The sequence below is a fragment of the Centrocercus urophasianus genome, unplaced genomic scaffold (assembly GCF_019232065.1).
Source record: "Centrocercus urophasianus isolate 14NV4802_14NV808 unplaced genomic scaffold, USGS_Curo_1.0 seq_9, whole genome shotgun sequence".
In the NCBI taxonomy this organism is placed as follows: Eukaryota; Metazoa; Chordata; class Aves; order Galliformes; family Phasianidae; genus Centrocercus; species Centrocercus urophasianus.
In genome coordinates, this window is record NW_024885532.1 from 21,124,571 (window position 1) to 21,150,330 (window position 25,760).

Here is a 25,760-nt window from a genome sequence, read left to right on the forward strand (position 1 = left end):
AATCTAAATCTCCCCTCTTTGATTTTAAAACCATTCTCCCTTGTCACAGAATGATAGAATCATGCCATCACCAAGGTTGGAAAAGACCAGGCGTATCTTCCTCAGGATCACACGTGCATAATATAAGCTGGTATTAATAAAGAACAGTATAGAAATACTATGTATCCTATCTGCTTGGATACTGGCTAAGCAAAAGTTGAACTTAAATAATTTGGCATAATTTATTAAGAAACTCCTCCAAAACTGCAGTGAGAAAGAGACAAGTATGTAAGTGAAATAAATGGTGAAGGTTAAAGGTAGGACTACCTGAGAGAATTCAGTGTTACCTTAGGTATCCACCCACCTACACACAGACATCTCACCAAAATGTTGAAATCCAAGTCAATACTGAGGCTATGAGCTCGCTTATGTTCATAGTTCCCTGCTCACAGCATACAGAAGTCTGTTGAGCCTGATCTTCTCTACCAAAGACCTCGCTCCTCACCATTCAGAGCATAGCATGCTTCAGAGGCAACTAGATACTTTTTCAATACATCTTTTCTTCCTTCCCATAGTCCTCTGTATTGCTTGTCTACTCAGGACTACAAAACATAGCCTGAAAGGCACTGTGTTACAATTAAATCTAGCGGACACAGCACTGCTGGAAAGAAGTTGTCTTCTTAAAGTTACAACACTGCTCACATGTTAAGATTTCTTCATGCTTATCAGAGACAAAAAATGACCTGAGGAATCAAAGGGGAAAGCAACCTTCTTTCAGTAACGCCTTCCCTTTTCAAGCAATTGAAAATCAGAAAGAGATACTAGGGGCAAGACAGGACTGTCATATATTCTGTTCAGAGCAATTTCTCTGTAAGGAGGGTCTTGCACATTTCCAAGGCTTCTGAGGAAATATACAGGAAAATTTTTAATTTTCTTACTCAGCTGTTGGTGTTCAAGGTTGTATCTGTCACCCAGATAAGATGTTTCCAGTTTTCTGCTGACTCAGGACTGTTGTTCATAACAATAATTTCTGCCTACATTGTCATCCCCAAGTTACAAAGGGGAGATTTCTGTCTTCAGGGTTAATATTCCTCAGTGTAAGTTTTCATATCAGTAGGAATGCTTGGTTAGACATGGAGAGAATAATCAGAAGTGCAAAAGGCTTTTTGAGGCAATTAGAATAATGAAACTTTTGCAATACTTTATCTATTCCCTAATTACATTGATACTTAAGAGGCTCATTCAAACTGGGACAAAGTCCCCAAGCAGTCTACAAAATCACTTTTAGGATGCAATGAGAAATAAGCTTCTCTTCTGACTAGATTTTCAATGCAGCAAAGCATCTGCTGACAGGTACTAGTTGGGATTCCATAAAAGCTTGCCTCCAACTGATGGGTACGCAGCACATTTAAGATTCTGATCTGAACACAGAATATAAATCTGGCTCATATTTATCAGGAGGGGAACTGCAAGTAATAAAGGCAGTATCCTACTATGTCAGATACTCTGCCAGTATATCACAGACAACACAGGCAGTTCACCCAGAAAGACTCCTTGGTATTCGCTGAGTTATGTATAGGCAATTAAACTCAATTAGAATATTCTAATATCACACTATTGACAGCACCTGGAAAGTTGACAGAAAAATATTGCACATTCCATGGTTTTGCTTACCCATGCTGTTGATTCTGGGCCACAATTAGCAGTCTGACAGGAATCATTCTTTGGCAAACCCGAGTCCAATCTGTTCAATAATTCATTGGTTTTGCTACAAAGAAATCCAATCCAAATAGAATTGTTAGTGCTTCCATAAGAATAAATATAGCATTTTTATACCACCCTCAGAATCTAGCCTAGACATTTCATCATGTGACTACTGAAAAATATCACAAGTGGAACAAAAGGCTACAGGGACAGACAATAAAAGGGGACAGAGAAACAGAACCTATATTGTGGATAAAACATCGGCTGCGGAGATTTTTAAGCAAATAGTTACTGTCATTTGCATATTTGGGGTCCATAGAGGTTATGCTTTCTTTCAGCATGGCAAAGCTCCTAAAATACAGACTCACAAACCATTGGACTTCATCAGAACGCAACTGCTTCACTGAATAGTTGCTAACCTTTCTACCAAATCCCTAAATCTCAGATAAGTAATTTAAAATATTATTTTAGGCCATTTTCCTTCATTGTTAATAAAATACACCCTTACAACAGATTAATTAATCCAGTAGAAAGACTTTGAGCAATTTTGTAGCATTGTAAAATAAACACAAATGTATCTTTAGTTAAAAAGTACTGCACAACATTATAATTTCTTATTCTGGCAAGGGCAATTTTTTTTTACAATTGCATCCTTTATAAACCATATTTTCAAGATATCACCTGCTATCTCACAGATTCAACCAACAGAGTCAAACAAAGTCACAAAGACCAACATAAATGCTAAAAGCAGGAGTTGTGGCGACATGATCTGAAATCAGTTTCTTAACCTGTAGACCCAGGCATATCTACTGAAGTTTCTGTTCAATCAAAAGAACAGAGTGAGAGGAAAGAGCCAATTTTATTTCTGTATACATCTTTGGAAAGCATTAAGGTAGTTCAAGGGGGATTCAACACAAGGATTTACTTTACTAACAGGGCAGCCAACTAACTCTGTGGGGAAGAAGATGCCAATAGTAAAGACATCTATTTAACCTTGGAGAAAAAGCCTTGTCTGTCAAACAGTGACAATGACTAACTGCAGAAACGGACTGCTGGTCAGAGGGTATATTGAAGAGAAGTGCAGAAAAAGCAAAAGAGCCCACAAGTTCTTCTGTGCTACTCTATAGATATAAAAACATGTTACCTATGTAAGTACAGAGTGCTTGCTCAAGCTGTGGCAAGCCACGCTTTCAGAATTTCACCATTCACAGTTCACTCCCTCTCCTTCACTACTGGGCAAGTTATGATAGATCTCAACCAAGACAGAATACAGAAAGAACCAAGTGAAACCCAAAATTCCCTGATCTACAAAGCACCTCTACATCAGAGTTAAATGAATTAACAGTCTCCTCTTACTCAAGATTTAACAAGACACTTTTTTTTTTTTTTTTCCAAGTAAGGTAAGTGGTAGAGTGATGAGGTTTCACGGAATATGGGGAAATTGAAGCTTTACATTGCAGACTTTATATTTCTCTACCTATAATAAAATATCAATTTATTTCTATGCTAGAAAGACTAGCAACTCCTAGAGAAAATCTGGACAGTGAGAAGGTTGTAGCTCCGAAAAGAAGTACCTGGCCACTGGGGGTATAGTTGGATGTCCTAATTCCTTGTGGATGGCAAAAAAAATGACCTGGGGGTATGTATGGGGGTATGTGTGGGGGAAGTTCTCAGTAATTGCATAAAAAGGAAATGGAGAGCAAAAGACATTGCCCTTTCCAGATCAGTATGCGTACACATGTAGAGCAAACTCAGTTTCAGTATTAGAAAAGATGATTATTAAAGTGGAAGCAAATTGAGTATTGCAGCAAGAATGTGTTCTGCCTTTGTGTACTGCATCACATGAAGTTACACAGCTTTAAAATTTTCCTATCAAAAGAAATGGATTCAGGTTCCCAAACACGACTGGAGACTAACTTAATAAAGACAGTCATATAGGGTAATTCACAGTGTATCATCTCTATGGAAACCCAGCAGAGCATCTTGCGTTGCTAGACTGTCAAACCGTTGTCTGAAATGTATTTTTCATAATATCCATCCTAAAGCCATAATAATGCAAAGTCTAGCGTAAGCCATGCTGCAGAGAAAGGGGGAAGTCAGAGATATGACAGTTCAATTAATGTTCCAGAGAGGAAAGCATTATCTCCAGAAGGAAATCAGTACATCAAAATGTCTAGAGGTGTTTCACATTTAAATAGGTGGAGCAACATCTCACTCTCACTTGCTAAAACTTTAGAGGCTAATCAGAAATACTAGTAAAATGTGGTCTTCTAAAATGGTCAGTTTTCAGGAAAGAGAAGTTTAATTTAACAAAAATTAATCCTTATACAACAGCCTAATGGTATCCTTCAAAAAATAATTAGGCAGAAGGAAATACAAAATTTAGACAAAGCAAGAAGATGATATCCTCCTTACAGGCTGCTAATCTGAGCTCCTAATGCCCCTAAGCATTAGGTTGGAGGGAAGAGACTAATTGGAAGCACTAGTTAAGCTGAGGTGTTCTTATTTTGTGTTCCTCTGTGGTCCTGTTCCTTGTTACACAGTTGGGAACAAGACTTTTACTACGCTCATTAAAATAGGTTATGCTCATACTGGTTTAATAGCATCAGGCAATACTCTTAGCAATGGGAACTCAGCCATCTGTATTGTGGTAACAGTTCCTGGCATAGTTTTGACCCGTTCAAAATAGCACTTTCCCAGAGAAATCCTGGCTGCTGTCCAGGAACGAATATTAATCATAAATATCTCCCATTAGACTCTTTGGATGCAATTGCCCCATTCTGGGAAGTAAAAAAGTTTGCTAGCAATGGCAGCAGGCATTCTTAGCCCTGTTGGCCTCAAAAGTGACAGTGATTGACAGTGTTAAATATACTAGTAGAGATGCAGCTGTGGTGGAGTGAAACACTGTCAAGATTGGGGGTTGAAAAACTCTTAAGAGCTGTCATGGAAAAATAATGACTCTCTTGCCAGGATCTTTGATTAGCATGTTAGGAGGGGACAGTGCATGACCATGGAAGTCAGTTCATATTGTAGATGCTTTCCGTGGGCCCTTAGCTATAATGCTTTACTTTTCACAACTGTTCTTCAAGCAGAGTCTTTAATTGCACATTTGTTATAAGCTGTTACTTAAAAACTTGTATTCGAAGCGCAACAAATGAATACAAAATGCAGAAACATGAATCTGCTAGGTGTTCCACTGAGAATGGTGTAATTTAAGGACTTAAAGGAGTATGCTCTGTACTCAAAAACTACATCTAATCAGGGAATTTACTTGGATTTAATATTTTTGGTGACTAAATGCATATGCTGTCCACATTCCCACTGGGTTGAGACAAGAGGAGACAACGTTCTAAAAGTCTGAGTAAGCCTAGGTTCCTCTGGCCTAGGAAAAAGCTCCCGTGCTCTGACAAGGTCCCCAGTCTTGATGGGAGGGAATCAAAAAGTTCTGCAATTGACTCCAGCAAGGCAACTGTGGAAAATCTGAAGACCTACACTGATCTCATTGTGGACAAAAGGATGGAACTCCTGTGCAGAATAAGGACTTTAACTTCTTGTATCACTTGGGCCGTAACTACTCATGGAATTACACAGTGTCATGGGTTAGATGGGACCTTAAAGACCATACAATACCAAACCCAATGTCATGGGCAGGGACACCTCCTAGTAGATCAGATCACTCAAGCCCTATCCAATCTGGCCTTTAACACTTCCAGCGATGGGGCATCCACAGCTTCTCTGGGCAGTGTGTTCTAATGCCTCATCACCTCTGCAGTGAAGAATTTATATCTAACATCTAATCTAAATCATCCCCTGTTCTGTCACTACACTCACTGATAAAAAATACCTCTCCAGTTTTCTTGTAGGTCCCATTTAGGTACTGGAAGGCCGCTACAAGGTCTCCATAGAGCTTCCTCTTCTGCAAGCTGAACAACCTCAACTCTCTCAGGCTCTCTTCATAGGAAAGGTGTGTTCCAGTCCTCTGATTATCTTTATGTCCCTCCTCTGGACCTGCTCCAACAGGTCTACGTCTTTCTTATGTTGAGGCCCTACATCTCAATGCAGTATGCCAAGTGGGATCTCACTGCTGTCTATTTGGATCTTAATTCACGTCATACATACAAGGCAAAGAGAATCACAGAATTTTAGAATGGTCTGGCTTGGAAGGGACCATAAAGATCATCAAGTTTCATTCCCCCTATTGTAGGCAGGTTTGCTACCCACTTGATCTGGCTGCCCAGGGCCCCATCCAACCTGGCTTGAACTCCTCCACGGATGAGGCATGAAAGAAGCAGTCCTGAAAAGCATTCACCTTTGGGGACATGAATGAGAATATGGATGCAGGCCCCAGTGTCTTCATCCACATAAGAATTACACACCATTTCTTGCTAAGCTTGTCACTGATGAGAGTTACTTTCTTTTATAATGAAGAAAAAAAATATTTTTTCTTGCTGCAAATAAAGTTATTGGCTTTAAGCTTGTTTTGCAGACTAACATTAAAAATGTATCAATTAAACAGGGCTTCTTGTAATTTCATTACTGCCTCCCAATGAAACCAGAGGCAGTTAATTGTTTTGCTACAATTGATGGATATTGAAATGCTAGGATATAGTAAAATATACCAACTTTAATGCCAGTGCTTTAAAAAACAGTTCAATATTGTTCTATGTATCATAAATCAACTTATACCTCTTGACAATTCTTAAAAGATAATGGACACTTATTACTATTGAAAACAAGATAGCTCCTGAGCTCTTTATTTACTTAAGCTACAGGATCTCCAGCATTACACAAGGACACAGAGCTGTTGGAGCAGGTCAGGAGGAAAGACACAAAGATGATCAGAAGGCTGGAGCACCTCACCTATGAGGACAGGCTTAGAGAGCTGGGGCTCTTCAGCCTGGAGAAGAGAAGGCTCTGGGAAACCTTATAGTGGACTTCCAGTACCTGAAGCAGACCTACAGGAAAGCTGGGGAAGCGATCTTTTCTAAGGGCATGTAGCAACAGGCAAGGGGAAATAGCTTTAAGCTGGAAGAGGGTAGATTTAGATTAGATACAAATAAGAAATTCTTTACTGTGATAGTGGTGAGACACTGGAACAGGTTGCCCAGAGAGGCTGTGGATGCCCCCTCCCTGGAAGCATTCAAGGCCAGGCTGGATGGGGCTTTGAGCAGCCTGGTCTAGAGGGAGGTGTCCCTGACTATAGCAAGGGGCTGGAACTTGATGATCTTAAAGGTTCTTCCCAGCCCAAACCATTCTATGATTCTATGACAGAAGTGAAAGTAAATGTCAGCTATGTGCAAAGTTGTCAGCATGAGTTGATGAACATGTTTTAGTGCAAGTGTGTGGGGGGGGATTCTATTCTGCTGGAAGTTAGGTACATGATGAATGTCTACAGTGTGAAATGACTAACCCATTAAATTCCTGCATGATATAGATGGCTCTTCCCCATTGTCATTTAGTGGGAAGAAGGGCCATCCTCTGATTATGTTGTTCACTTGCTTTCCAGCCCAGCTTCTTCCAAAAGCTACATATCAAGTTTCAAGAAGTATTCACTGAATTCTCTCGGAGTAATGTACAAGTTTGCCAAGCAGGACTTGCACAAACCTAATAACAGTGATCAAAAGTGAGATACCTTTGGCTGTTAGCCAAAGTCCTTGGGCATGAGTTCCCCTTTTAGGGGATAAGGACAAAAAATGTGGCACATTCAAGAAAGTATAAAAATAATTTTCAAAAAAATACGAACTTTCTCAGCAGAATTATTTTCATCACTTCCCACTCACACCCAAAACTAATTTTTCCTGTCAAGCTACTTGCTTTTTTTTTGTTTTCCTGACTGAATGAAATAATACTGCTAAGCTATTCTTTCCTCCCACCAACTCATCCAATGTTCTTGGAAGTTATTTTAGACATCAACTTCCATTTATTATCTGAGGCAATAAGCATAAATCCAGTTTTAAGGAAAATGCAGTTTTGTATAAGTCTATTGCATAGATCTTCCATTCTGTGTGCTCCATCTGTATGTGCAATCTGCTTCTATATTTTCAGCCAGCTTGCATGGGCAGATTAATGTATACAATTAGAAAGCAACCTCACAGGCATTCAATAAACTGCCTTCATTATTACACTCAGGAGAGTCCCTTTAGATGTCTATAAAAGCCTAGTTTTCTGCCTGTTAGCTAAATAATTGACAATGCTTAAAATAATCAGGAGCAAATGAACAAAACGGAGACCATTGTGGTGGAAAAGAGCAAACAAAAGATTCTCAAGGCTGCAAACCTTTTTGTGTGAGCCCTCTTTCACTCTCTTTAGCAACCTATATTAAAAGTCTGGTCAGGTTTACATTTGCACTTCTGTGGGGAAAATTTGTTACCAGCCTGCTGTTTGAACCACACATCATAGAGGACTGAAAACTGGCAAGGACATGAGTATTTATCCTGTAAAAATAGAGAAATAAATAAAAATTCTGCTTTGATTCAGGTTTTATTTTCTTGCATTTTATGACTTGGAGAAAACTGCTTTGGCAGGCAAGTGTATATCAGCTTGGTTTGGTGAAACTCCTGCACTATGTTTGGAATATGCACTCAGAGGTACTGTGGCAAACTGTGTTTCCAGCTCCAAATTCTGTGTATATCAAGTGCACACATGTACCAGAGAGCAACAGTGCCAGAAATTTCAACAGGAGTACAACCTTCATAAAAACAGGGAGATAAGCATGTAACAAAGAGAAGGATGAAGCAATACGAAGGCCATCATGTGCCATTAACAAAACCGTATGCACTAGACTGCTTTTCTCTTTACATAAATCAGTATTAGATTTGTGGTGGTGTACACCCAACACCACAGCTTCTGGCAAATCAAATCCAAATTAAGCAAAAGCACCTTATGAGAGCTGTGCTAAAACCTTGTGGTGAGATATCCTGCCGTTCAGGCTCAGATTAACGTAGCTTGGAAAGAGCACTCACACAAGCCACAGAGAAAAGCAAGCCATGAGGTGGCTTTCCTTTAAAAAGCAATTTGTTTAAAAAGCAATTTTTGTTCCCTGAGTAAAAGAGACATCCTGAAAAGTCTTGGGCCATCTAACCATCTAACCTCTTCTTCATTCCCATTTGGAAATGTACACTCAGTTCTTTCCTCGCAAGGATTAGGTGATTGCTAAGTACGGGCTACAAAAGCATTTATTATCTCTTAATACAATCTGACAGAAATACAGTTTCTACTGCAGGTCATCAATGTAAAATGCTTCAAAGAAACTACTTCTGAGAATAAAGGAATCCATCTCATATATAAGCTTGCAGCAGAAACACGTGCATGTGCTTCTTAATTTCTAGATTTAATACTTAGAGAGGCAGAACTACAGCAATGCTGTGACCAAAAAGTCCCTCAAGTTCTTCTCTTCTTTAAGCACCAACCATAGCAGTCTTGCTGTGCAGCAGCTCCTCAGATCAAAGTCTGCTCCTGCATGTAGCTCAGATTTTTTATACAAAGCTACTTTAGGACCTACTTTGTGAGTTTTATCCAGTTTAGTTGCCTGATAGAGCCTGCATTTACCTGAGACAGAGGAGCTGCTGATCTCAACAGGGTGAGACTTGCAGTTTTTCCATAATACTCTGCATGTGTGCCTAGACCTCATTCTCACAAGACACCAACACTTCATCAAGCAACTGTGATAACACATACAGCTGACTTTCAAGGGCCAGTTTTACATAAGGAAGCTAAGAAAGGTTTCAGGAGATAGGAAATACCTGTATTTTGCAGGCAGGGGACAAGGCTGTGGGCAATTTTTCTTTTTGGCATTTGCTCATTTCACATTACTCTTTGAGAGGGCATTTCACTAAGAAATTCATGTTTTTAATAGTGACAGGAATTTCATCTGAAAAAGGAACTTCTGGCCAGTATCATACTTTCTTGGTAGAGTATGTTAATGACACAAGAACCTTAACTGCTTTTCCAAATCAAATAGAAGTAGCACTGCATACCAGAGAGGGACTCATTTGGCTGTACCCTGTGTATGAAGACACAACTGAATGTGCTGATCAATTCAAAAGGTTTCCCAGCTAATGAGACCACTGGTAGGCATTGATCTCCTCAGGAAACAGTGATGTTGCTACTACAGTGCTTACAGAGGACAGACTAATAAGGCAGCCTACCTTTTGAAATGGCTCCACAGGCCATGACTTTGCAGAGGTCACTGCTTTATATGCAGCCCACGACCCTCCTTGCCCCTTTCTGAGCAAGCAGGGAAGGAGATCAAACTATTCCTAGAAGAGACAGCGAGGAAAGGGGCACAACCTCATATTTGTTTGTTTTGCTGCTAGACATAATGATATAATTCTCAAATGACATAATTCTCAAATGATGGAAGTAATGAATCTCTCTATTTTGCAAAGTATGCAAAAGCACACAACTGCTTTAACATTTCTCTGCAGACATGTCTCTAATAACTAGCAGTTTATAAATGGAGTTACTTTACAAGATCCAAGATGTCACACAGCATTTTCCTGTTACTACAGGATACTGTATTCCAAAACAGAAATGTATTTTAGCAATATGACCTCAACAATATCTGATGGTTAATCCACTGCCCAAGACCCTCCTTTCTCTGCCCCCCAGAGGATTTAATTAGACCACTGAAGGCAGTAATACTATTCTCTACAATATGAAAGGTTTTTGGTTAACCAAAATTGCATTAACTGTAGATAGGCTTTCAGCTCACCTCTTTCCATATCTACATCCAAATCCATATTGACTCTCCTGATATAAGTTTAATAACCAGTGTATACAAATAATCTTTTTATAGTCAGACACAAGCTGTGCTGCAAGGCAGCACACACTCCTTTTTTAACATCAAAAGTATCAGTCAGTTTAGTTTCCTGGGACAGCTCCAGCTGAAGGCTCATGAGATTCTCTTACATCAGTGGACAGAAAGTTGTACAGCCAGTGCCTTGTCAGTGTAAGCCCCTACACCACCTGGAGACTAATGTCCAACATGAAGATGTATCATTTGAGATTGCTTTTGACAAGACCAAGCTTACTTGCAACAGAAAAAGCATCCCACCAGAATTCTTTTCACCATAAGGAAGAAAAAGTTACAGACGGGGAAGATGAGAGAAAGAAAGGGATATATCTCCATTTGCAATTGAGTAAGACGTAAGGCAAAAAACAGGCTAAATGGGAAGATAAGAACCCTCACAATCCCCATAGAAAAGAGTCTCAAAATTGAGGATTCTGTACTGAAAGATCTGATGAGTTTGTGGTTGGGTTAGGCTTAAAAAGCATGAAGGTGTTATAAAGGAACAGAGATACAAAGCTGTGCATGGTGTTCAGAAGTCATAGAATCATAGAATGACCCAGGCTGGAAAAAACATACTAGATCATCCAGTCCAACCATCCACCCATCAACAACAGTTCTCACTAAGCCATGTCCCTCAACACAAAATCCAAACGTTCCTTGAACACCTCCAGGGTTGGTGACTCCACCAGCTCCCTGGGCAGCCCATTCCAGTGCCTGACCACTCTTTCAGAGAAGTGGTATTTCCTATTGTCAAGCCTAAATCTCTCCTAGCACACCTTCAGGCCATTCCCTCTAGTTCTATCACCAGTTACACTAAAGAGGCCGACCCCCAGCTCACTACAACTTCCCTTCAGGCAGTTATAGAGAGCAGTAAGGTCTTTCCTGAGCCTCCTCTTCTCCAGACTGAACATTCCCAGCTCCTTCAGCCACTCCTTATAAGACTTGTGCTCCAGACCCCTCACGGCTTCCTTGCTCTCTCTGGATGCACTCCAGGGCCTCAATGTCTTTCTTGCAGTGAGAGGCACAAAACTGAACGCAGTACTCAAGGTGCAGCCTCACCAGAGCTGAGTACAGATCCTGATAAATGAAGGTGTGCTGAGGGGAAATCCATACTGTGAGAAGGGACAAACTGCAAAATACCAGTAGACAAACACTGGCAATATATTTTAGGAAAGTGCCCTACCTGAAGATAAACAGGAAGAAATAAAATAAAGATGTCAATAAAGTGGTCAGTGAGAAAGCTCCAAAACATCTGTAGATTAGAGGCTCAGCAAATGATGAAGGAACTGGAGCTTCTAGCATGGGACAAAAGTTGTTCCTCCAAAGGTCACAGAGGAGGAAAGAGCAATCAATCATGCTAGAAACAAAGGTGAGTAATTTTAGGTGACTGAAGAGCATGGTGTGTTAATTATGTGATAGAGTTGGTTTGGATCAGTTAAAAATAAATAGATAGAGCAGAATGAACTAACAAGGCAGGAACCTTACTGCCAATAGAATTAATTATAAAGAGTTAAGCCGTATCTAATTCTTACATTAAGGAGAGATTATTGGGAAACAGATTTTCACAACATATCTCTGCACTAAGCTGTAGAAGAACTATGCTAAATATAGGAAGTTCTCATTTTTTCCAGTGTGGATTAGATTTCCTTACTAGTCACTAAAATACATGGGTGGGTATATAGATAATGTTTGGTTAATTAGTCTTAGATTGAATGATCACATATTGACTCAGTTAGAGAAAGAAAACACTAAGTCCTACAGTTTTCATTTGAAAATGTATATTTTGAGAAGCTAAGGGAAATTTACTGAACCAGAGCTCACAGATTAAGGTATGTAGCAGGCTTGGAATGTTTCAAGTCAAAAAAGTGGAAAAAACAACAGAAGCCAAACCCTTCTTAATCCTCAGTCTATCCAAAAGAAAACAAACAAACAAACAAACAAAAAAAGCCCAAATCTCCCAAATTAAAAGAATAAGCAAATGAGGGAATTTAAGGAGGAGCTTTCAAATTTCACTTACTGAAATTGATCTTCAAGGAACATCTCTCTTCTTTGCATTTCTTGTTGCCTTTTTTTAACTTCAAGTCTCTCTGCCTACAGCATTATAAAGAAGAAAATATATTTGAGATTTCTAGTCAGAAAGAAACAAACTGATTTTTTCAAGTATTTCAATACTCTGATTCTAAGAAATTCAGCAGTGATTGGGTACACAAGTGACTCCACCCCAAATTTTAAAGTATTCAAACATGACCAAATAACTCCTAGTAAGTTCATCAAAAGACCAGAATCAAACAGAAAAATACACCATGGTCCTGACAGGCAGGTGTGCCCTCATCAGGGGCCTCACAGCTTCTCAGCTCTTGTTCTGTTGTTAGGACCATCTCTTCCAATGACTGATGAAACGCTGGTTCCAGTGAGAAGTGAAAAGGTAGAGGATGAGAATCAGAACACAAAAAGTGATCATAATCCTGCAGTACTGGAATTACAATGATTCAAGATCATAGACATATGGCCTTCAGGAGCATCACATACTGGCCAATTTGAGTAAAGGCTAAGGTTGATGAGAATGAGAGTTTATGCTTACTTATCCATTGTTATTCCACCTCAGATACCACATGCAGTGGAAGAGACAATGAAAATATTGACACACGATAGTCCTGGGAAAATCTAAATATCACAATAGAAATCAGGTCCTTCAATATAAAACTGAACATTTTCCAGTGGAAGGGCAACTTGAACTCCTCCTCAGAAGCAGCAGTATGTAGCTCGTGAAATTTCAGTCAAAAGGAGGCAAATCAATTCTTTTTTGACATCTTTTTAGACTGTAGATAGGTCCAGTGAGAGAGCAGCCAAAAGACAGTTCTGGGTATTAAAAGCAACAAATCATAAGTGCTAAGCCATGATTTTAGTTCTGATACACTATGAGGACAAGATCCCACTTTGTGGTTGGTGAGAAGTTGCAAGGAGAGTTCTGTGAGGAGCATTAGGTGTAAAGCATATCACTCCACAAACTGGGTAAATTCTGACAGTGTTCAAGGAATGAACATCTTCTTTGCTCCTAACCTCCCAGTCAGAGATGAATGATTTTCAGGCAAAAGACTCCCACTAATATGTGCAACTCAACAAGGGAAGAAAAAAAAGACAAAAATTCACTGGCATCTATTATTGGCCAGTAAGAGACACCCTCATGGCAGCACTGATAGTTCCCATGCTTTGCTCAATCACTACTCAATCATGAAAGCTGATACCTTTATGCCTGAAAGAGCATTTGACACAAGATCCGCCATCATATTGCAATCCTCCCTTAAAGCTCAAATCCAAAAATCACTGCTCCAGCTTTTAATAGAAAACTGTTATTAACTTGAACAAATGTAATCCTTTCAAGTATCACAGTATCGCTCTCAACTCCCACTACATTAGAAAAAAAAAAAAAAAGGAAATATCCTATTCCCTTCCCATCGAAATGTGGCCTGAAGAAAATTCCAGCATATTAAAATGGTGGTGCAATTGCTTCCTAATGTGGAAGTTTACCCTGAGACCCTTGTTTAGGACACATACAAATGATGGGAAATGAGATTGCAACATTCTCTAACTAATGACAATCTATCAGTAGAGGTTGCCAAAGCACTCCACATTTGGCACAACTTTCAGAAACAAAGCCAAGCATGAAACAGCTGTGATATTGAAGGTAAACATGTTGAAAAGCACTAGCAGAAGGTCTGTAAAGTGCCTGGTTTTAACAAATTCCTGAAAAAGGCCATCCATGATGATTAATAAAGCCAAATTAAAGAGCACATGATTTGATAAAGAATAAAATTAAATTACAGTATGTTATAAATAGGACAGGTTCTAAAGATGGCAGAACTGTTACTATGTAATGTAAGTGCAAAAGTGAGAAAGTTCCATGTGGTAAAATTACACTGAGCATTTTCACTTCAAATCTTCTAATCTTTTCATATGTTGCCAACATTTAAAATATATAGAGGAAATGCCAAAGGCAGGATAACAGGAACATAGATTGAATGAAATGAAATGAAATAAAAATGTGCAGCACACTGAAGTTAAACTGTTTGATGTACAGCAGAAATACATGAAGTTTAAAAACCAAGGAACCGAATCTCAACCACTTGTTTGTTTTTTTGGGAACTCTGACAAGTTCTTTCATCCAAAAGACTCAAAGGAAGTTATGGCTCAATCTGGTCAAGATCTGTCATGTGAAGGCTAAAAAAAGATACCAAACTGCAGATGCCTGCTGCTGATGAGCAAATTATGTTGCTTCTCCTGTATTCCTATTTTCTGAAGATCAGACACACATCTCAGCACAAGGGAGAAATACAGAAACAGGAAATCCATTGCTAACATTACAAACTCTCTGTAAAATTATTTCTGAGAGCTCTCTAACTTAAGGGTAAAGGAAAGCCAAATTTATGCAGTCTGGGGTTAGCCTGTAGACAAATCAAACCAGTTGCAGGATGAGATGCCTGATGATGCCTGCACAAGCGATCCTGAATTCCACTCACTGCTACACACAGAGATTTGCAGATTTCACACAGACTAGTCCTATGGAATATAAAATGGTGAGGGATGGATCCATCTTCTGTCTGGGAGCTGGAGAGAGACAAAGTCAATGCCAAACGTTGTTATTCCAGCAACTAACCTCATGCACAATTAAATAATTCCAAGGACAGGCAGGTGAACTCTTGCACACAGGCGCACAGACCTTCCACATTTGAATACTGCTTTGGCAGATGCTCATTTTTTATCACACAGATAAAAGAAGAATAGATGTTGCTTTTCTGTGCAAAACAAGTATTTAAGCAATGACACAAACAGCTCTAAGTCTGTAGGGCTTCACCGCTTGTGTTTGGTGGCAAAGTAGCTTTCCAGTTGTGAAGTTTCAGGGTCTTTGTCAATAAAGTCATTTAGTCCCTGTCTACTTTCAGACTGTTTTTTGTTGAGCAAAAAGACTGGCCAGCAAGAAGAAGGTTTGTGGAATTGCAGAAAGACTTGCTCTTGGAAGCCTATAGTGCCTATAGAACCAGCTGTTTCAAACTCACTTTCTGTCATATGTAGGTCTCTGGAGCCTTTTATCAGGAGGCAGGGTCAAATAGCCAAATCAACACCTTTTAATGATTTTCTAGCATACTTCTCTTATACAAAGTTGACTTTTTAATATACTAGTATATTCTAAGAAGGAGTATACTAATTTCATCAGTCAAATACTATTATGTCATCAGTTCAATCACTGTTGTAGAAGACAATCCAAACACACAAATTAAGGTTAATGGTGACATTTCATGCTTCTTAGTTTTGTTTGCTTGCTTTGTGGGTGTAAGTTTATTTGTTCAAATTAAACAGTTTGTTTGGCAAAGATGTGCACTTTCCTTTAGAAGAAACTGATAGTTACAGTTTTACTGTCTACAACATCTATAAAGATTTTATAATCTGTGGATGTGAAGGTAAGAAATTAAAGAGCATGAAAAGAAAACAGATACATCAATATATTTTCTAGGTATAACTACAAATTATTGCAGTCTTGCAACATTCTTCTTGACCAGTGCCCATGGGCAAACAACATATATTTAATAGCTGAATAAAATATAACAAATCCCCATTCTACCATTGCTATTGCCATTGCTTCTGGAGCTATACATGAACTGGTAACTGGTAATGACATTTTCAGATGTTACTACTTATTGCCCATGAGAGTTATTGTGTATGGGCTTATTACGAAAAACTAATACTGACCACAAAAAGACTGGGAACAGAGTGAGCTTCATCCAGAGGCAATTCAGGTTATTTTTGTTTATGTACCTCCTTGCACAAAATCTAGTAGTGATGATTTGGGAATTAACTCTCAGCCTTCAGCTTCCACACAGAATATCATTTTTATTGTTTTGCAAACCTGAAATCTCCCTTTCCCTCATTACTACTGTACACATCAGTACCATGCTTCTCCTCTTTTTTCATTTAAATTCCATGTTACATTTTCAACTAAGTGCTACTTGGACTCCACCAAGGAGTAATGAACGAATTTTTCCACAGGCTTATAGAGCACAAGACAATAAATCATTGTGGGAATTACTCAGAGACAAAGAAACATAAATAAAACTGAAGAATTGGAAGTGAGCAGTCACTAGTGTCAATATATGGCCAATACTAGCAGTAAAAGTGATCTTACATTTTAGTAATGCACCCGAATGTGCAAGCTACATAGGCTGGAGAGGTGTCAGCATTGCAGGGAGTGCTCAGCACAGTGTAGTCATGTAATGACCTTTTCATGCTTTGAATGCATTTCCCACCATGACAGCATGAATTTTACTCTATTCTTCCTATATGTACAGCAGGCAATTAAGGATTACTATGTGCCACCTGCCACAGCCAAATCTCACAGAGAAAGTTCATGCTAAAATCAATTTTATAAGCTGTATCAATATTCACAACACCTATCCTGACCCCAGTGCTCTCTAACTCCTCAGGTTGAGTGCAATCAAATGGCTGAGTTTCTGAAGAGCTAAAGGAAGTCAAAAACCCAAAAGAACATTAGCTCAAATATTCTTCATTGAGCTACTAAGAAAAGGACTGGATTTTCTAACCGCATGATGCTATACAGGACCCATCATTTCATTTAATGAGCATATGTTATATGGTTCCAACTCTCTAGTAACTGCTTTACCTTTTCTCTCTGAATTGCTTTCTTTTTCAGGATTTCGGCTTCTTCAGCTGCTTTTCTTGCTTTCATATATTCTTCTCTCTTGTGCTATGTGATGTAAACATAAAAAAATATTTAACATATAAAGAAAACATAAGGTAACTTCACTTGACTCTCATGATTCATAGAATTATAGAATGGCTTGGATTGGAAGGGACCTCAGGGATCATCCAGCTCCAACCCCCTGCCGTAGGAAGGGCCACCAGCCTCCACATTTAATACTAGATCAGAGTTTCCAGAAACACTTTCCAAAGTGCTCAATCAAAGTTTCCAGAATTTTTTCTTAAAATAAGACACTGAATAAGACAGACCATGCAACCATTACTTCAAATATTGGTTTTAGGAAGGCTGAGAAATCTGGCACTGATAAATGGTCATCCATGAAAGGAATACACAGATGACTGGTAACTTTCAAGCATTTATAACTTTTATAACAGGAACTACTATGTGCTTACAGCACTGACTGGGGAGATGCATTGATTAATTGAAATCAAGTGAAATTGCAGGCAGCATGCTGCAAGATACAGCAGTGTAAGCAAGTGGCTTTGCAATTGTACAGGTTATCATTTTAGATATGATCTGTGATATGGCTTGCTACATATTTATGGACAGATTTCTCATTTTCTTTCGTGCAGATCAATTGTTTCTAGTTTTCTGCAGCTTTCTTTAGGTTTCATGACTTTCTTTTGTTGAGTAGCTGTAATTTTATGGTCATATGAAACAGCTCATGAAAAGCTTTTTTTGAATTCTTAAAGTAAACAAACAAATTTATTCTTACTGACCTTTTGTTGGTATTTAGATTGTGTGAACATCATTTGCTGTTTTTGCCTTGCTTGAGCCTCTGATTCTTTTCCACCTTAAAAACAAAGTACAAATTGCATTTTGCACGAGTATTTAAAGCTAAAATGTCAATCATTTCAGAGCAGAGCAATATAACAGATTGAATGTATGCATATACAGAACATTTTTCATAATTACAGGCACTGTCTGACATTAAAGAGAACAGGCAGGAGACCTTTTTGATCATTTTAGCCATCCGTCAAAAGCACAAGCTTGTTATTTGCAGAGCATCCACTGTGCCATCCACTCTACTAGCAAATATATCCTTCTAGGTATGATCAGTTTACTGAAAAACTATTCAACTTGCAGAAGATCTATCGTCTGCTTTGCAGATGAGTCTTGATTTTCAGACCTACCTCACCCCACCTTTGTGCAGTTTGTCATGCATGCGTATAGAGTCAGAAACTCTATTGCCAAAAAGATTCTTCCTTATCATATTTAGGGGCATGGAGATTCTGACAACTGCAATGGGATGCTATCATTTGAATATCTCAGCAACGTCTTGGGGCTTGAAGAAGAATCCCCTTTTCAAAATGGAAATCAAAACCTTTACTTACAGACCTGATATTCATAAGTTCTTAACAGAAGGTGCTCTTTCCAAAGGCATGTGCTCTCTTCTGAGAGCATCTAGACCTCTAGTCATGATGTTCAGTCTTCAATTATAAAATTAAAAACAAACAAATAAACAAATAGAAATTGATAAAGCATAAGGGATGGATGGAGTGATTTTGTTTCAATTATTCTGGTTTATTATTTTTCAAAGGATTTTCTTGCTTTAGGAAAGCCAGTAATTTATTCCCTAGGTTGCTGGAAACAAACAAACAAACAACAAAAAAAACCCAAAAGCAGACCCCATCTCATTCTGAGATGGAGGGCTGTACTTTCACTTACTGATTTCCTGTGAAATTCCCCATTATGTAACTATTAATTCAATAGAATCTGTCCTGAAACATTAAGAAAACCACACTAGATCCTTCAGAATGGATCATCCCAGACTAGAAGTAATGTTCTCCACTTACATGCTCTTATAAATTTCAATAAATGGGAGATCACACTCCTTAAGCGTGGAAACATTCCTATGCATACAACAAACTCCATACAAGTGCACATTCTAGAAAGACTTTCCATGCAGAATGCAAGCAACAAGCTTACAGTAGCAACAAGCATACAGTTGCCATTGTGGAATGTTTCATCCCCAGGTACAGGAAATAAAATTGCTATTATACAAATTCTGAAATCTTCTGGATGCTCAGTATTTCTTTCTTTCTCACCTGTTATTGGCAACATTAAACACACTTGTATTCATTGTGTGGTTCTGCATATACTGCTGGGCATCAGCTCTAAATAAATACCTACGATTATCAGCCATTGCCTACAGCCTTTCAGACAAGTTTAATTCCTTTAAGTTGGTTTGACTGCAATATTCTGACACTGCATATTCTGACACTGAAGTCAGAATATGTTATGATTGGCTTTGTATAATGGGAGAAGAGGCAATTGTATTTATTAGGCATAATCTCTTTCTCCACTTACTGCTTGTGGAAGAGGACAGCACTTGCATCACACATTGCTCTTATCCCTTCATGGCACATTAAAGTTTGCCAGTCAAATATTATACAGGTGAACTCCAGAATACTTATTTCCCTATGGAAAGCATGAATATTAAGAAACTTCAACTTTAAGAACTCTGGTGATTTCAACTAGATGAGTATTATAACTTTGAGTAAATAACATAATTTTTTACCTTAATGAGTACTTGCAGTTGTGAAATTAGAGATGCTACTCTTTTTTTTTTCCTTCCTTCCCTGAGCTCTCCTCTGTTCCAGATTTGTTCCTCTGGGAATCCTAACATCTAATAATCTTTGCACCTTACCTCTTTCCAGAGGCACTGAATGTAATGCATGTGTATCAGTCTCTAAGGGTCTTTCTAAGTGACAGCTAGACAGTGACTGAAGAGCTCATATAGCCTCCTTGAACTCTTTCAGAAGCTTTTTGCTTTCTTTCACCAGAATATTTTCAAATGTGGTGAAATCAGAGGAAGTTAATACTCCCCACATCCTTAGCCACTGAAGCTTTTCTGCTGTGTCCCCTGTCACACAGCCAATCTGCACACTTTCTGAACAGACATTACGCATAGACTCTCTTTTTTTCAGATTTCTCTTTCCTCAGTAATAAGCTTTGTGGTCCTCTTGGGATGCAAACATATATTCTAGGAATTGCTCACAGGTAGGAAGCAGCTGTTATGCATTACTGAAGTCCACATCTGGCCACATGACTGCATGGGGAACACAGCATGACACCAACCTGCAAGGTAGGCTTCTCACTGCCAGCTGGGACTCACACTGCAGGGTAAACTAAATGTGGGACTAATGTCATCTTGATCACAGAAAAAAAAACTGTGCTGTGGAATCAGTTCAAATTTCTTCAACTCCTACCTCATATCAATGTTTGCATGCAGAAAATCACACTGAACTGATCTTAGGTAGCATGGCAAAGAACACACCTAATTCCCAGGAAGCCAAGCCAGACAATGGTCTGTCAGTACTGCACTTCCCAAAATCCCCTACGACAGCCAAGAGAAGGAAGAAGAACTCTATAGTTACAAAACTGATAAAGGCATCACTGTAATCATTCACTTTATCACAGTGAATGTTGTCCCATTTCTACTAGGGGTGGCCTTCAAGGTCATCCCTTTTTTCTGCCCAACTCCTCACCATGTTCTGTGCAAATGATGCTTTCAAGTTTTGTCTTGTCAGCAAGTTTCATCAACCCACTTCTACTTTTTATGCTAAAGACGTTAAATAAAGATATTACGAGAAGATAGGTCTGAACACAGATACTTGAAAAGCATTTCTATTAATCTTCCTGCTTCAGCACACCTTGCTGTCTTATTCCATGTAAAAGACTGGGGGTGAGTTGTTTAATTCGTTAAAAAAAAAATCTAATTGCCAGAAAGGACTATATCAAATGCTTTATAGTGTTTACAATCAAAAAGATCTACTACAGTTCCTCTCACATGTCAACAAAAAAAGTAGTTGGTTGTTGTACCAAATGCATCATTTCAATTCAGATGACCTAAGTTCATGCAGCTTTTTATCCTGTTTTTCACTTACGTACCTCTGTAGTTATTTTAAATAAAATCAGTAATAGAGAGCTTTGTGCACATGCAGCCTGCAAAAGCCTGAAACTGCAGGGATCAGTTTTGCCTCCTCAGGAGCCAGCACGCGCATTGGCCCTAAACCCAAGAGAGTATTTTTTATGGACAACCAGAGGGTCTCTAGCAAATGCTGTCCACCTGCACGCTAATGCCATATGTGCATCACCCCCAAGACATCAACCAGACAGTGTTCCCAGCAGGCAGGCTCGTCAATCTCCTTTTTTCCCCAAAATCAAGCACAGATTTTCTACAATAATGTTGATAGATTTTTTGAGTGACATTCCATGCTGTTTTGCTTCAGAAGCATCTTCATTGCCATGACCATCAAAAAGTACAGAGAGCAGTTAGCAGGCTCAAATCAAGCCTTATTGACACTGAATCTCATTAATTAGCAGCATGTGAGAAAAACAGTGAAAGATGTCTTACGTGCTAAAGGACATACATGTATGGTATATATATTATACAGGAAAAAAAAAAGTATTGATTTTGCAATTCGTAATAACTTACCCAGTCTCTGTGGAGCCAACTTAATTGGTCCTAGCCTGTGCTTTTCCTTCCACTGCTCCAGGTCATCTAGTTCTTTCTTAGCAACTGAGTGGGTACAAAAAAAACCCGAATACATAGAAGTTAGAAGCCATCCTAAAAAGCAGATAGCATTAGCAGCGTGGAGCAATTACAACTCATCCAGGACAGTCACTCTTGTTCTCAAGGAATGCAGACAGCCCTGCAGCATGTTACAAAATTACCAGAGAAGCAAAATTTTTGCTAACTCAAGACCATACGGTAAAAACTTTTTCCTTCCCAATCATGTTTCTTAAATAAGAATGGGAAGTATGCATGGTTCAGTTACAAACTAAGACATGTCAGGATAGGAGTCCACAAGCAAGCTGAGTGGCAAGCTCCCAGTCTAGTCAGTGGGAATGTAGTCAGTGCAGCTGGTAGTGTTGGGAGGCTTGTGGAGTCAGCCCTATGGGATGGCTGGTTGATTAAATTGCTGTACAGAATCAACTGACAGAGAAATAGGCAATTTCCTTTAACAGTAAAGCCCAAAAAGACTATGGAAATAAGATCTGTATTTCAGAGTAGTACCTCAGTTGCTCAGTCCTATTAACCACATGAACTATATTTTCTAATGCCAAGCTACAGCAAACAAATGCTCTAAAAGGATAAAGCCAGGCCATGGGCAGGTCTCTAAAGAGCCCAAGACTGACACCAGCTTCTCATTCTACCTCTAAAACAAGGCCTTAGGTACAGATGGATTCAGTGAGGCCTCATTTTCTACTACTCCCTAAGGCAGAAGAACGCTGCATGCTTGAGACCTTGCACATTGGCAGCACAAAGTAAAAGCAGACCTTTATTAAAGCAACAGTACCTATGCTCTTAAAGTCAATCCTAAAATGATCTGCTTTAATTTCTCCTTCCAGGGGGTTATGTTTTCATTCAGGGGAAGCTCATTTTCTTTCTTGCAATGAAAGGAAGCCCTGCCAATAAATCACTTCAGGCAAACTCACAATGTTTAAGAAGAAATGCTTTAATTGCATTATTTCCTCAAGGGCTCAAAATGTGAGTAGTTCTGACTGACACTCCCTAGCTGTCATATTCTGCACAAATAAACACTGAGGAGTGCAAGACTGCAGTGTTTGGTCGGGTCTGCACATGGAATTTCTTTCATGGCTCTTTTGTTGTAACTTTGGCCAATGAAAGCTTTTTAACATATCTCATCTAATTTAAACAAGAATTCAAGAATCAACAGCGTGGTTCTTGTTCCTTTAGCTTCTATATTAGAATGCTTTCAAAAATATTTCATGCATGTATTTTGATTCTTCCTCCCTATAACTTAACGAGTCTTCAAAGCTAAATTCAATCCTGCTAATATTGTTTTGATCTAATTCCAGATGAGAATTGTACAAGTCAGTTTGAGTAGCTACAGCACTGCTATTACCAAAAACCTCTTCCTGAAGAAGCCCTACTTTGCATGCAGTTGAGTCAGATGAGACTTTAATCTTAAGAAAAGTCTACAGGAAGGTGCTCGTAATCTTGACTTCACATTCACAGCTGCACACACAAAAATAATTGAAAAGTTGAGGATAAAAGTTGCAAGGGCAATAAAGCACACAACTTATTCCAGTAGACACAATGCATGAGACAACTCAACTTACTTTGCTGCAACCGATTTCTTCTGCTTTCATTCGGAGTTATTAAGACATATGAGTTGAAACTAGAATGAAAGAAAACAGTCTCTTATTATTTTTGTTTACAAAAAAAAACCAACAACTGTACTGTAAGGGGTTTCCTTGGTCACTGAGATTGGTGCTCTGCTTTTGAAGCAAACAATATTATACCAACACCAGGGTTTGCTTTGATTCAGCTCTTCAAGAATATACTTGGAGTTAACAGCAAATACCAAAGATAATATTTTCAGAAAGTTTTAGCATAATTTTTACTTTTCTTATTTAAATCTCACTATAAACTGCAGACTTCAGATCTCAGCCATTACCAACCAAACCACTTCCTCAAGCTAAGAAGTTCTTCAGAGGACTACTTCCCCAGCATGGCAATCAGCGCCTTCCAGCACAGGTTGCTCAAGCACAAAGGAAGACTACAGTCTGCAGGGAAGAACATTTGTGTTGGCTGCCACATCCCATACCTCAAAAGTACTTGGGATCTCAAGGATTTAGGCAGTCTGTCCAAGAGTTGTTAAAGGTGTGCACAAAGTCCTGTTCTTTGTCAAGGTCTTAGGTGACTTGCTGCCAGATCAAGCCTCAGTTTTCTTGTCAGACTTGTGTTTGTCTGGCACCAGGAATTCCTTGGGCATATTTATTTTACTGTCATAGCTAAGGTGTAACTCACTGAACAAGGGCAGAGGGCCTGTTTCGTTAGGCTGAATTCAAAACACAGTTGCTGACTCAAAGAGCTATCAATCTAATGTGACAACAAAGAAACAGGACAGGCTTTGGAGTGTATTAGAGACTGGAGGTGATCAAATGAATGATGAAAGCATGTCAGTTCCACTTGGAGGAAATGTTTTTTATTTACACAGTATATTGTGTGGATAGAAGTTTACACTGCCAGTGCTCCAGTTCAGCAAAAGCAAAACCTCAAGAGTGCAGATTCACCAGGCATGCACGGAACAGTGGCTGCTCCATGTAGCAGAGTACATGGAGAACTCACATCTCTACAGTATTCAGCATGGTTTTCTCTGCACTGGTATTTTATTTCATGCTATCATGAGGAAAGCAGAAGAAAAAGGGCAGAAAACAAAGAATAATAAGGGATGAAGACCAAGTTCTTTAAAAGAGAAAAGGGCCACAGGGGGTGGCTAGAGGACAAGGTAGGAAGCAGAGAGAGCTCAGTTGGCTCTGGAAAAGTAATGAGAGAAGTAGGTCTGAGACACAGGCTACAAACAGGAATGAAAATCATGCAGAGATCAAAGGGCAAAAGCTGTCCGCTGTCATATCACTGTAATTCAGAGTTTGGGGAGGAAAGTATTGATATCCAGTTACTTCTTTTTCTTTGAAGACTTGCTCTAGGATGATGTGGATTAATTTAATTTATGAGATTAAATTAGTAAAGATTGAGCTGTGAGCTTCAATGGTGCCGTTTAATGTGGTCCCTTCCCTGCTTTCCAACTTATTCTGGTGCCAGTGAGGTCAATACTGGCATCTCCACTGAGCTGCAGACATGCAGAGGACCCCTACAGCATTCATTGTACAATTTCAACTGTTACTCAAATAACGTTATGATGTTTTTTTCAGATTTCCCTTTGTTTGACTGAATAGCAGCTTACAGAATTTACTTTAAATTACCCATGCAAACTGTTATACACTTTATCAGATTCAAGATTTTTTAGTGCTTTGTGCTTTTTTCTTAGTTGTTTCTAGTATTAATATCGTATTTCTCTCCAGTTCATACACAAAATAATGTACATAACATTCACAGTGTTCTCTCTTTGCCACTGAAAAAAATGGCCGGAATTGTTAAGTTACAAGACTACATACTTTTCCTCCAAAAACACATCAGCACATTTAAGACATCCAACTGATTTGCAGCATAAAAGACCAGTAGAGATTTTATGTCATCACATGTACTTTGATACCTTAAACAGATTTTTTTTTCTACATAAGAAATCCAATTAAAGAGACAACAACTCTGTGTGTCTGCACATGTTTAAGAATTATGACATCAAATCAAGCCTTTATGCAATGAATCATTTCCTTTGTCTGCTTCTGCTTTTTGGCAGGAAGGCTTCAAGACCAGGAGGCCACTTTTCTGATATCAGAACATGGCCATTATCCAGGAGTTCAGAAGGATGGCACATGAAATACAGTAAAGATTAATCAGTTTATGAAAGAGATGGAGGTGAGAGCAGCAACACAGAACTACACTTACTGAAAGAAAAAGCTCAGCTCTGTTTTCCAAAGAGCAAAGAGCCACTGTGGTTAAAAGTCCATGTTTAAAGGCCCGTTTCATTGCCATGTTACTGGAACAAAAAAGAAAGTTCAAACAAAATGAAGATTTCAAGTCTCCTTTAGGGAAAGGGAAAGGGAAAGGGAAGGGAAGGGAAGGGAAGGGAAGGGAAG

General features: G+C 38.9%; 1 protein-coding gene across 3 annotated transcripts in view; it reads right to left on the reverse strand.

Moving 5' to 3' along the window:
- EPSTI1 (epithelial stromal interaction 1) overlaps positions 1-25,760 on the reverse strand; it is a 52,328-nt gene that overhangs the window by 17,901 nt on the left and 8,667 nt on the right. For all 3 annotated transcript variants that reach the window (XM_042838940.1, XM_042838939.1, XM_042838942.1), the window contains exons 3-8: positions 23,340-23,398; positions 21,688-21,771; positions 17,966-18,039; positions 17,148-17,231; positions 12,492-12,565; positions 1,654-1,747 (exon numbers count right to left, since the gene is read on the reverse strand). In XM_042838940.1, coding sequence (XP_042694874.1) covers positions 1,654-1,747; positions 12,492-12,565; positions 17,148-17,231; positions 17,966-18,039; positions 21,688-21,771; positions 23,340-23,398 — 469 coding nt within the window. The remainder of the gene's footprint in view (positions 1-1,653; positions 1,748-12,491; positions 12,566-17,147; positions 17,232-17,965; positions 18,040-21,687; positions 21,772-23,339; positions 23,399-25,760) is intronic.